At 44.4% G+C, this 13,231-nt stretch overlaps 1 protein-coding gene across 5 annotated transcripts in view; it reads right to left on the reverse strand.

The window, feature by feature from the left end:
- CARMIL1 (capping protein regulator and myosin 1 linker 1) overlaps positions 1-13,231 on the reverse strand; it is a 313,940-nt gene that overhangs the window by 176,197 nt on the left and 124,512 nt on the right. For all 5 annotated transcript variants that reach the window (XM_088831520.1, XM_055407125.2, XM_055407124.2 and 2 more), the window contains one exon: positions 2,798-2,848. In XM_088831520.1, coding sequence (XP_088687646.1) covers positions 2,798-2,848 — 51 coding nt within the window. The remainder of the gene's footprint in view (positions 1-2,797; positions 2,849-13,231) is intronic.

Raw genomic sequence — 13,231 nt, forward strand, 5'->3', positions numbered from 1 at the left:
AAGAACACCACTGAGCAGGTGCAGGACCAGTGAGGAAGCGGAGATGCAGGTGGGCGGCAGGAGACCTGGGGCATCTTTGAGAGAGCCACAGACACTAGGAATCGGTTAGGTATCAGGAAGGAAAGGGCCCAGGCTATCAACAGCCCTCTCGCCATCCTCTTGCTCACCCCACCTCTACTCCCAGCAAGACAGGCCCCACCCGACAAGCAGTAGAGCAAATCTAACCATGATTATGTGATGCTTCTCCGGGAACTCCCACTATTCTGCACGCAGTGACCCGTGTCATGACTGCCCATCTTTCTGGTCAGCTTCCCTTCCTCCAAAGCCTCCTCCTCAGTCTTGGGCCCACACCCCAGCTCCCCAGATGCATTGTGCTCTTGTCAACTAGTAAACCTCTGACCAGTGGGAGACCCCTTCCACTGCCTGGTTGACATGGGGTCATCTTCCAACCCATCTTCCCTGCGAATACTCCCCTGACAATAACCCACTCCCCATCCCCCTAAGCAGAGTTGGGGCCTTCTGGGGGGAATGGCAAAGTTCTATTTCTTCATCTGCGTGTGGCTGCAGAGGTCTCTGCTTGGTGATTAATCACGGAGTTGCACGTTTCTATTTTGCACATTTGACTGGGTATGAGGTACATTTGACTATAAAAAGAAAAAAGAAACTGTTTAATTAATCAGCCCCGAAGAAAAGAGAAGAAACCTGTGTGAAAACCAGAGGCTGTTGTACACTACTGTTCTGAATATAATTATTTCCCCAGAAAAATGAATGTCATTGACACTGGCTCTGCTTCTTAATCAAGGTATGCTGTGACACATGAAAACCAGCTTTCTTCTCTCCAGGGTAGCCTGCCCGCGGGTCACTCTGAGAGAAGGTCTGCCTTTCTTTCTTTGTGATGCTGACAATATCAGAAATCAGAACCAATGTCCAAATTGCCCTAGCCTGGCTGGTGTGAATGTTATATATATCATGGGATGAAAGTGGCCATTTGCACAAGAGCAGAGCAAGGAGGGGGCAACAGAAGGGAGACACGTGACTCTTCAAGAGGTGATACTTCTCCCGCTGTATTATAACATTTTTAATTAGGGTAAACATCATTCAGGAGCCTTCCAATCAATAGACTGCTTGACTATTTTCCTTCCATAATTAATTTTTTACCAGTACGATAATGGTTAACTCACTTCCTTATATCCTGCCTTCAGGTACTTTAGCGTACAGGTAATTTAGTCCAAAATCATTTACATAATAACTAATTTCACTTATAACACATTATAAACATAAAGCCTCACTCTGTATTATCAAAAGGGGTGGGATAATATAAAGTCTCATACCTTAGAGAAACTGTGTAAAATTTAACATTTGCAAGATTAGAAAGAAAAAAGGCATCGGGTACCCACAGCCTTTGATTAGCAAACACTGGGTTGGCACCTTCTCAAAATTCAGCGAAAATCATGCAAATCATTAGTCTGTCAGTCCTACAAGGTCCACTTCATAACAGCACCATGTCCAGCACATAAGAAAGTGTTCACAAGACAGTGGCTAAATATTGAATTTTAAGAGGAAAGGACTAGAAACACGATGCAACCCAAACATCATAGTCCAATAAGGCTGAAAGCATCTTCCAAACCTTCCCCATCTTCCTGGGTTTGTGGGCAAGTGAGGCAAGTTCAGCTCACTAGAAAGTTGAAAAGAGGAGGCTAGTGAGTCCAAATCTTTTCCCATTCATTACTTGCAAATACTCAGGTAAGTCAGCTTTGTAGTCTTTGAGCTCTTTTGTAATAGCTCACCTACAAGGCTACTATGAGACTTGAATGAGATAATGTACTTAAAATATACTTGCTAGATAACTAACTAAATTCTGGTGATAACAATTTAGTTTTAGGGATGCAAAGCCCCTGCTCCCGTGCTTTGATGAGAACCCTGCATGTCACTAAGTGGTGCAAGCCTGACCTCAGGCAAGCTACCACCCCTCCCCGTGCCTCAGTTTCCTCATCTGTAAGACAAGAATAATAATGAGACCTACCACATGGTTTCCATAACTTATTTTTAGGGAGATCATCTTACGTAATAAAACAATATTCAATAAATGTAGCTATCATTATCTTTTTAGGGGAAAAAAAAATCCCAATTTCTTGTTACCATTCAATTCATATCCTATAAAACAGGTCAAAACCTTTCTGTGACCATATAGGAAATCAAAGAAGTGATTGTGGTGTCTAATTCACATCAGTTCAAATGTTAATTTGCACCCTATAATGAAGGACATCTTATGGAAGATATTAGTCTTTTTTAAAGAATCAAGTGGTATCATGTTATTTTCTAGAGGAAACACCTCTAAAACTGTATTTTTAGTTATTTTGTAGAGGCAACACCAGAGTCCTCCACCATGGAGGAGGACTGGGTGGCTACATTTCCAGTCATACACTGGAGTTAGGATGGTTATTCCCCACGTGTCAAAGCCTTAGAAAATTGGGCCATTATTAGACCCAAGGAAATAAGAACCAGACTTGAAGCAAGTGTAAACCCTGCCCCAGTTGAGAGGAAAATCATTGAAATTCACCAGCCCTGAGGATACGGAGCACGAAATGTTTCGCTGCTTTTCTCGGATGCTCTACACAGACAGGGGGACAAAGGAGATATGCAGGTGCTTTCTGGGAAGAAGGAAGGAAAAGAAGGTTGCGCAAAGAGAACTCTGGACATCCTGGCCTAAATCGTAAGTCTACGCAACTGAGAAGCGAGAGTGTGTTGTGTTGGGCTATGTGCGTGTGTTGGAAGGAGGAAACTCATCAACACTCACCTTGGTGGGGATTCGTGCTGTGACAAGGAAGGCTCGGCATGACGTGAGCACCTGTAAGACAGAAGTGGCAGCATCAGTATAAATACCAGAAAGTGGGCTGGTGGGCTTTGGTGTGACCCACAGACCATTAGATACTACAGCCTGGAGAGGCTGGGCTCCTGAGGCCTCGTGTAAGACTAAGTGACCTGGAACAGCTTATTGACCTTGTAGGAGGATTAACTTGACCCTAAGAATCACTGGATGAAGGGCTATATTGAACAGATCACCTGCCAAATCTCAAGACGAGCAACCAGTCAGCAGCCCAAAATAGCCACAGATTACTCCAGTTGAGGAAGCAAGACAGGACTCAGAGATACTAAAATACAGATGTCTTATGCATAGCAAGAGCCCCACTATCTCAACAACAAACTTAATGAAAAAGCCAAGTACTCATTCAAGCTTTCCAAAACACAACCGCCACCCGAAGTTGCCCACTTGCTTCTGTTCTCTGTCCACTAGCTGATAATATTTACATAAACGCACAGGCAGCAAAACAGGCTATTGTTCCAAGAAGTCAACCCTGACTCCTCCTCTGCTATGTCTGTCTCAGTCCTAGAGAGCACATTTATAGAAGTTTCCATTCCAATTCTCAGCTAAGGACACATAGATAGTGCATGGGGTCCTGTATACCTATAGGCCCCTCTTGCCCAGCAGGGGCTCTGGAGAATACTAAGGCTGGAAATAGTCTGAACTCCTAGTTCATACCTGGAGCAGAGCTCCCAGGCCACCCACCACTTTTAGAGTCCAAACGTGCTGCACTGCAACCCAGAGGTCCAGGCAGGCCTGGGGGGTTCTTTGCAATAAAGAAAGCAAGCGGACCCCAACACTTCTCAAGTTCTGATGGGAGACCTGTCTTTGCTTTTTCCAAAGAACTCCCCTGTCCCTAAGTTGATATTTAGTGACTAATGCACATGTTGGACAAAACTGGCTTCCCTGGTGGCTCAGATGGTAAAGAATCTGCCTGCACTGTGGGAGACCTGGGTTCAATCCCTGGGTTGGGAAAATCCTCTGGAGAAGGGAATGGCAATCCACTCCAGTATTCTTGCCTGAAGAATTTCATGGACAGTGGAGCCTGGTGGGCTACAGTTCACGGGGTTGCAAAGAGTCAGATGCAACTGAGCAACCACACTTAGAAACCATAAGTCAGGGAACCTGAAGACCAAGTTGTTACAGGATTTATCTAGATTCAAGCCAAGGCTCATCCTGTTCATCCACACACAGAAGGTGAATCCATGGGTATGCCTGTGGCCTGCTCTGTGCCTCTCTCTAGTCTCCCAACTCCAAACAGAAACGGTATATTTTCTAGAAAACTGCTTTGAATAATCATAGGTCGCCAATAAGGGGAGTAACTCAAGTCAGGACCCTCTGTGAGAAAGATGACAAAGGGAGATAGCCTGACAGTGGCTGAGAGTCTGATAATGAGCACGGCGAAGGCAGAGCGGGAGGGACACGGCGCACTGTGAGACTTTCCACCCCAGTGTCTTCAATCACACGTCTTCACGGGGTTCTTTTCCACCTGGGGAAATTTTTGCTATTTGACTTTAGAGGGGATGTGCTCTAAAAGACCTTTAATAAGTGACTTCTAAAAGTGGAGGCAACAAAAGATATCTGTATCTGAATATTCCACAGGCTGTGATCCACAGTTCTTTTCCCAAAGAAAAGATCCTTTCTTTTAATTAAGGCCCGAGAAAACAAGCAATAGAAAGGGGAGAGGTGTGTAACAGGTAGGACCAGATGAGTGAGCAGAGGTCAAAGGTAGCCCAGGAGTAGCAGGACTGGCTACCTAACTTCAGGGCCCTTGTTCAAAATTATGAAGAATTTGAAGACAGCGACAGAAAGCATTAACCCCAGCACAGGGACCCGTAAGAAGGAAGCCTTGTGCAACTGTACAGGTCATGTGCTTAGGAAGCTAGCCCTGAGTCATTGTGACCATATACAAGCATTCCCTATGTGCCATAAATGAGCAAACATCCTTACATACGTTAATACATTTAATCCTCTCAACGACTATATTCTTTGTCACTATTTCCCCCATTTTTCAGACAAATAAACTGAGACTCTGACGTAACCAAGGGCAAAAATAGAATTCCTACCCAGCTTTGTCAGTCGACTCGCCTATGTTCTTCACAACTAGGCTACCTTGACACATTCCAACCCAATCGTGCCTTTGGGTACTCTGCTGCTGCTGCTGCTAAGTCACTTCAGTCGTGTCCGACTCTGTGTGACCCCATAGACGGAAGTCCACCAGGCTCCCCCGTCCCTGGGATTCTCCAGACAAGAACACTGGAGTGGGTTGCCACTAGACCCTGGCAATTTCCTTAGATTTGGGGTAGAAAGGTACAGCCCAGCAGATGCCCTGTGACTGGGAGGAGACTCTCAAAGCTCCCAGCTCAAATACTATCTTCCTCAAAGTTCCAAGTTTAAGGGAATTCTTTCAGATCAAAGAGTGACCTGGAGAGCTACATTTTTTCAGTCAACCGCACTGGCATCACCACCTGGGAAGGGAAGCAGGAAGAAGAGTTTGGCTGCCTTAGGGAAAGGGCAAGAGGCAGTTTTGTTGCCTGAGACACACAGGGTTCCCTGGTGAACATCTGACAGTCGGCAGAAGCCGGAACAGTAATAGAAAGGGAGACAAAAGACGCCAGAGACAGGCGTAGTCAGTGTTGTCACTCGCTTAGCTCTAACAAACAGGTTACCTGTGCTAAATTACAAGATCAGGACTCAGCTTTAAAGGATGGAAATTTACCTTCTGTGAACTAAGACCCTGCCCCACAGGTCACTTTTTTTCAGCTGATTTACAAGATTGTGTTAGTTTCAGGTACATAGCACACTGGCTCAGAATTTCTGCAGATTCTACTCCACTACAGACCATGGCAGGATAGTGAGTATAACTCCCTGTACTCTACACATATCACTGTTACGCATTTGTTTCGTATACTGTAGTTCGTATCTGCCAATCCCACACCCCTCGCTTGTCCCTCCCTCCTCCCCTCTCCCCTTTGGTAACCACAAGTTTGCATTCTGCATCTCTGAATTTGTTTCTGTTTTGCATATACTGTCATTTATGTAATTTTTTAGATTCCACATTGCAGTGGTATCATTTTTCTGTCTTATTTCACTAAGCATAATATGCCAAAGCCTTTGACTGTGTGGATCACAGTAAACTGTGGAAAATTCTGAAAGAGATGGGAATACCAGACCACCTGACCTGCCTCTTGAGAAACCTGTATGCAGGTCAGGAAGCAACAGTTAGAACTGGACATGGAACAACAGACTGGTTCCAAATAGGAAAAGGAGTACATCAAGGCTGTATATTGTCACCCTGCCTATTTAACTTATATGCAGAGTATATCATGAGGAACGCTGGACAGAATGAAGCACCAACTGGAATCAAGATTGCTGGGAGAAACATCAATCACCTCAGATATGCAGATGACACCACCCTTATGGCAGAAAGTGAAGAGGAACTAAAGAGCCTCTTGATGAAAGTGAAAAAGGAGAGTGAAAAAGTCGGCTTAAAGCTCAACATTCAGAAAACGAAGATCACGGCATCAGTTCCCATCACTTCATGGCAAATAGATGGGGAAACAAAGGAAACAGTAACAGACTTTATTTGAGGGGGGCTCCAAAATCACTGCAGATCGTGACTGCAGCCATGAAATTAAAAGACACTTGCTTCTTGGAAAAAAAGTTATGACCAACCTAGACAGCATACTAAAAAACAGACATTACTTTGCCAACAAAGGTCCATCTAGTCAAAGATATGGTTTTTCCAATAGTCATGTATGGATGTAAGAGTTGGACTATAAACAAAGCTGAGTGCCAAAGAATTGATGCTTCTGCACTGTGGTGTTGGAGAAGGCTCTTGAGAGTCCCTTGGACTGCAAGGTGAACCAACCAGTCCATCCTAAAGGAAATCAGTCCTGAATATTCATTGGAAGGACTGATGCTGAAGCCAAAACTCTAATACTTTGGCCACCTGAAGCAAAGAACTGACTCATTTGAAAACACCCTAATGCTGGGAAAGATTGAAAGCGGAAGGAGAAGGGGACCACAGAGGATGAGATGGTTGAATGACATCATCGACTCAATGGACGTGAGTCTGAGTAAATTCCAGGAGTTGGTCATGAACAGCGAGGCCTAGCATGCTGCAGTCCATAGAGTCGCAAAGAGTCGGACACGACTGAACAACTAAACTGGACTGAAGGTCCATCCATGTGGCTATAACATGGCAATATTTCATTCTTTTTATAACTGAATAATATTTCATTCCACAGCACATCTTGACGTAGCACCTTTTCAAACACTGCTCCTCCTCTAGTGGAAAAGGTTTAAAAACGGAAATAATGTCAACAGTCATGATGACCAGCATGACTGCAGGAAGTCAGATTTCTCATCCTTTCCTTTATCTATCCATGGCTAACCCTTGACCAACTCAGGGCTTAGTCTGCATGTTGCTTAGAGAGGAATGGGCCCTTCGCATCAACAGTTTGGCTGCATCTGAGGATTCAACCAACCACAGATTGTCTAGTAAGTACTGTCCATTCCATTCCATTCCATTCAGTCGCTCAGTCGTGTCCGACTCTTTGCGACCCTGTGGACTGTAGCCTACCAGGCTTCTCCGTCCATGGGATTCTCCAGGCAAGAATACTGGAGTGGGTTTCCATTTCCTTCTCCAGGGGATCTTCCCGACCCAGGGATCGAACCCGGGTCTCCCGCATTGGAGTCAGAGGCTTTAACCTCTGAGCCACCAGGGAAGCCCAGTAAGTACTGTAGTATTTATTATTAAAAAAAATATCTGCATATAATGTGTAGCTCAACTCATGTTGCTCAAGGGTCAATAGTATACTGCAGCACACGTACTTCTTCCTTCCAGCGGTTCTTGTGTGATCAATCTCCGATTTTGGGGGGGAATTTTAAGTCCACAAAACTTGCATAGAAGTAAAATAATAGCCAAATCATAAAACTCACACACCAAAAAGGACTCAAAATCAATCACCTAGTGAAAGACCATAACCTGAGAGAAGATCCAAAGAAACTTGTCTCATAGCTAGTCCATGCCAGAGTTGGACTAGAGGCTGAAACTCTTTATTCACAGCATATGACTACCTTTTCACTCTCTCCTCAGATGGCAATAAGGGTCAGTGCCAAAAGCCCCAGATGGGAACATGAAGCCTCTTCAGTAGCCAGAAGAGCATACTTACCTCTGTGAATAGGCCCTCAGAGGAAAATTGGTGCCACAACATCCAGGATCATTTTACAAGTACAGTAGTAATACCAGCCGATACTTGTGGGCTACCATGTTCCCACGGGTTTGCATACATCATCTCCTTTAATCCTCACAGCAACCAATGCGGTAGACACTATTATTAACCCCATTTTAAGAAGAAACTGAGACACAGAGATTACGTTACTTGCCCGAGTCACCAAGCAAGTAGGTGGCAAGGCTTGGATTCAAACAGATGGTCTGACCCCAGAGATTATGCTAATTACTTCTACAGGCTCTCAAATCTCACCTGTTCAAGAGCCAGCTTCCTCAATAGTCTGCACACATGCAAACACAGACGAGTCATAGAGCTTTAAAGCTAGAAAGAAGCAAACAGGTAAAAGTATCATCAATAAGATGATAGATGATTGCATAACATAAGAACAAGGACTAGTCTTTACTGTCTGTCCAGACCATTAGACCAGTGCCTCTCTCTCTCTCTCTCTCTCTGATCATGGGTTAATCTCTGTGTCTCTATTCGGATCTGTCTACCTGATTCTACGTGTGTATCTCTCAGCTTATCTGTGTGTCTCCTGGACGGTTCCCCAGCCCTCCCTTCAACTTCTCCTCTCTACCGTGGCCACACCGCTATGCCCACCACACCCAACCCCAGCTTCTCATTCTCTACCCCCTCCTCTGGGTCCCACCCCCTTTGCTCTGCCCTCATTTCCTGGCCCTTTCCCTCTGCTCATCGACCAGAGCTTGCATCTTATTTCTCCCAGAAACAGGCCCCCATCACAGAAGAAATACTTTGTTCTTGAAGGGTATTTCATTTGGGACATAGTCACAGAGAAACCTGAACAAAACATGAAATAAAAAGGACAAGACACCTTTTGACATTATTATACAGCAAGCACACTGGTAATTAAGTGATTACAAGGTCCCCTGAGATTAAGTCTTAAAAACTAATCTCAAAACAGGAACCCACATAACTGACACGCAGCAGTGATCCCCAGCACGGTGGCACAGGCTGGCCTTTTCACCCATTTACAAGCATCACATTTTGGAGAATAACGTCTCCCACAGCAGCTGAAGCATCAAGTGACCTCCCTGCCTGCTTTTGATCTGTCCTTTCCTGGAAAGTCACCAAGGGGGTTTCCAGGGGCCACTGACAGGGTATTAACTGGCTCAGTATAATTTTTAAAACAGAAGAAAAAAAAAAAAAAACCCAGTGTGTTCACACGGATTCACCTTTTGCGTAAAGAGCAATCTCTTGACCATATGTAGATGCATGATGTTCTAATGATTACTTCTGCTTTCACTCTGGCAACAACAGCGCTCACAATCTGTGGCCCTGCATGCCAACCTTTCTTTAGAAATATTTAAAAGGCAGCCTAAGTACACAGTGTCCTTCGGCAGCTGGACACAGGCCAAAATCATTTGCTTGAAAAGAAATGTTCAGGCTTTGAGGGGAGAAGCTTTGTGCTGGCTGGCCCCCATTTCTGGTGGTCAGCTCTGATCCCCAAAGGCAAAAGAAGTGTCCTTAAAAAGCCTGGAAGGAGATGGAATGGAAGGGGTGAAATTCTCCAATGCTTATAGGCTCACTTGTGAGCACAACAGCATAGCAATATTTTGAAGCACGTGTGCAAAACTACAGATGCTACCATTCTAAGAATTGTGCCTTTTGCTCTATCAACCCAAACTGATCCGATAAATAGGGCTACATTCAAGCTGGAAATCCCAACGAACTCAGGCTCCTAGGTTTCCTCTTTGGGGCCAAGATGCCCCAGGAGTTGTGGCCCTGGAGGTCTTGCAGTGCACACACGTGGCTTCCAGCAGGTGAGGGGAGGCTTCGCATAGGAAGACCCCTCTGTGGTGTATGAGGAAGTGCTTCCTGGTGAGCACTCCCTTGGCGCTTGGGGTAGCAAGCCTCTTCTGGGCAGTGTGACCACATCTCCATTTCCAGTTTTAGCTCCAAGAATCCTGCATCCCAGAAACTGGGACGTCTGGTCACCCTACTTGCTGGGGTTCTGGAATTAGGAAGACAGAGTCCAGTTATGGCTTTGCCAATTTCGAGCTGTTTCACCCTGACAGAGTTAGTTAGCATCTTAAGGAACCAGAAGAATGTTGCTCTGGAGGCCTGATACTGTTGTTTACAGTAAGATACAACCATATTAATAGAGACCTAGCCCAGTACCAAGAACATCTCCACTGAATATATCATTATAACTGGTGCGAGAGCATCTTAAGTTTAGATTCCCAAAGTAATATTAACATCTACTGAATTGTTAGTTTTTATCAACAGAACAAAACAAACCATTGGGGAAAAAACAAAGATTCTGAGACAAGCTGAAATTTTCAGTTCAATATGCATCTTTAAACTTAAAGAAGAATGTTCTTACAAAGCTTTAAAAAAATGAAGAAAAAAAAAAAAAAAGCAGGGGGACCATTAGAAGGTCTATGTGTACTTAGCCAAAAAACCTTAACCACAAAGGGCAAACTAGAATTTCCTTCCCACCCAGTCCAGGAGGCCCATTCTTCCACAAGAGTCTTAGCATGCAAACCACATTTTCAAGCTCTATAATGAATTTCCTCTCCCCTTCATTGAAATGCAAGCAGCAGCTTGGTTCCCTTTGAGGCTTCTTGGTTCAACTTTTAACTTCAAAATTTCACTTGGAAACATTTATAAAAATCCTCCCTGGTGTTAAGACGCACAGCTTAGCAGAGAAGCCTATATTTCCTTACGGAGATGATACATAATGAGGTAGGCCATGGAACCCTCTCATTGCACACTTGCTAAAAACAGAAATAGGTATGTTTCACCCTCTTAAAGGACGCCATAACCTAAAGTCTACCGCTGCATAGGCAACACATAAATTGATGGCCCCTCCAACCACATTCTCTCCTGCACATTACCAAAAGTGATGGGCTCTTTCCTTTAAAACTGGGCTCTTCCCGCAAACGTAAGACCAATGGTCTCATATCCCCAAAATGCTCATTTGCAAGCAGGCTAAATGATGACTGTCACTTATGTTTCCTCTCTTCCAAACTCCCAGCTCGGACAAGACTTCATTAATCCAAGATATACACTTCAGAGAAGGAAAGGGGCAGGTGGCAAGGAATGTTAACACCATTGAGGAGAGTTTCGAGTGACAGGTGCTAAGGGACTTGTGTGAGGTCATCCAGAAAGCTGTGGGAGAATAAAAAGCCTCTTCTGACTCTCAGGCTCCTAACAACCCACTGCACACGGCTTTGATGACCATCACTCTCTCTGGCCAAAGCAGGACACTAGACCCAAAAGGAATACAGAAACCATACTGCTGTAGTGCAATTTCTGGCCCCAAATGCCTTATAAAACCAGATCGCCACACTCCTCAGACATCTGTACCTCTCCTAATGCCATTTATAAGTGTGCCCTAGGAGGTGGCATAGTCCAGTGTAGGATCTGAAAGCTACAGATCCAGCCCCACCTGTTTTTATAAATAAAGTTTTATTGGGACACGGCCACACCCATTCATTTAATGGGTGGTCTCCAGCTGCTTCCACACTACGAAGACAGAGCTGAGCAGATGCAACAGAGATGTTTATGGCTCACAAAGCCAAAAATATTTACTATCTGGTTGGTCCTTTATAGAAAGTATAGGTTTGCTGACCCTTTGCCTAGAGGTTTAGAGGGGAAACTCTGGGGTCAGGTTGCCTGGGTTTTGATCCAAACTTCACCATTTACTATCTGCATGACTTGGGGCAAACTACTTGCCTTGCTCATTGCCTCAGTGTCCTCTTCTGTAAAATGGACGCAATGATGTATACCTCAGGCAGCCATGAGGGTTAAATGAGTCACTGCATGTCAATAAGTGAACAGATAGATGTAAAGTACTGAGAACACATAGAAAGGGCCAGCATATGGGAAGCACTGGTGTTTCTTCTTATTTATAATATTATTCATGTCAATTATACTAAGAACAGAGTTCCTAGATTTAGGCTGGGTCTGATCTCAAGATAGACAAATGATCTGAGTCTGAACAAGTTAACTACCTGTGTGGACCTCAAGTCACCCAAGCTTAAAATAAGGGGGCTGGAACAGATGTCTGAGTTACCTTCCTACACTCTGGGTTATGGCTCAGACCCACTGTGGGTCTGACCCAATTCTCAGACCCTGCTTCTCTTTGCTCTGCGTGGACTGCCAGGAATGGTAAGTCACCAGTAAATACTCGCTGAGAGGAATTAATTCCTCCATGGATCTCTCCTTCCAGGAAGGACAGATGCTCCCTCAATTGGGGAGCAGCAGGGGAGAGCCACTGGAGGTGGGTGTTTGTCTTCAGATGTCTAGTTTCAGGGGAAACCTTTATACTCTAACACCTGTGCAAACCCATTTCTTTTCACCTGGTTATTTATGCCATTATGCAGAAATGCAGTGTTTACATACAGCTTGTCAGAAACAATTGCTTCATTCTTCCTGCAGTCCCTTTATTGCAAGTTGTAAGGCTTCATCAAAGCGTGAAAGAAAACAAGCATCTCTAATTTTTTCCCACAGATGAACACATGGCTACTTTCAAACAACTTCAAGTCTTTTTGATGTCACTAACATTTCAGATCTTCTTTTCAAAGCACTCTCTGATACAAAACTCTGGAACGGGTCACACTGATTCTTTGATAATGACATGTTTTTAAAGGCAGAATAATGGCGAGATCATAATCCCTGGAATGGGACCACCTCTTAGGCTAAGAGTAAAGATGAATCTAACTCCTAGCACCAGGTCCAGGAAGGTCATGTTAAGGTACTCACTTGGCACAGTTTCTGCCCAGACCTCTCAGCACTGAGGTCTCCGTGGTCTGCATGAAGCACACTTGGGAAGGAACCTCTGCTAGTCATCACTGTTATGTTTATGGTTTAAATGAATTCACCAACAGTAGAATCACAGTCATGAAAAAAATATAGAAAACATTCAACAAATGCAAAGGTCACATTAACAAATCTCCTCCTGCTTCCCTAACATGGGGCCAGGTGGTCTCTTCCTGAACAAGTCATGAGTCACCAGCACCCAATTCTAGCGAAAGATCACAGTTAAGAGGGATCTAGGGATGGGCGTATGCAATTCCTTTCTTTTAAAGATGAGAAAACAGACAAGGAAGAGTCAAACAACTGTCTGCATTTATCAGGGTTCCTGTTTTTGTTTTTTTCTCTGACA

The sequence above is a fragment of the Moschus berezovskii genome, chromosome 23 (genome assembly GCF_049115385.1).
Source record: "Moschus berezovskii isolate FMDL1 chromosome 23, NW_MosBer_1.0, whole genome shotgun sequence".
NCBI lineage: Eukaryota > Metazoa > Chordata > Mammalia > Artiodactyla > Moschidae > Moschus > Moschus berezovskii.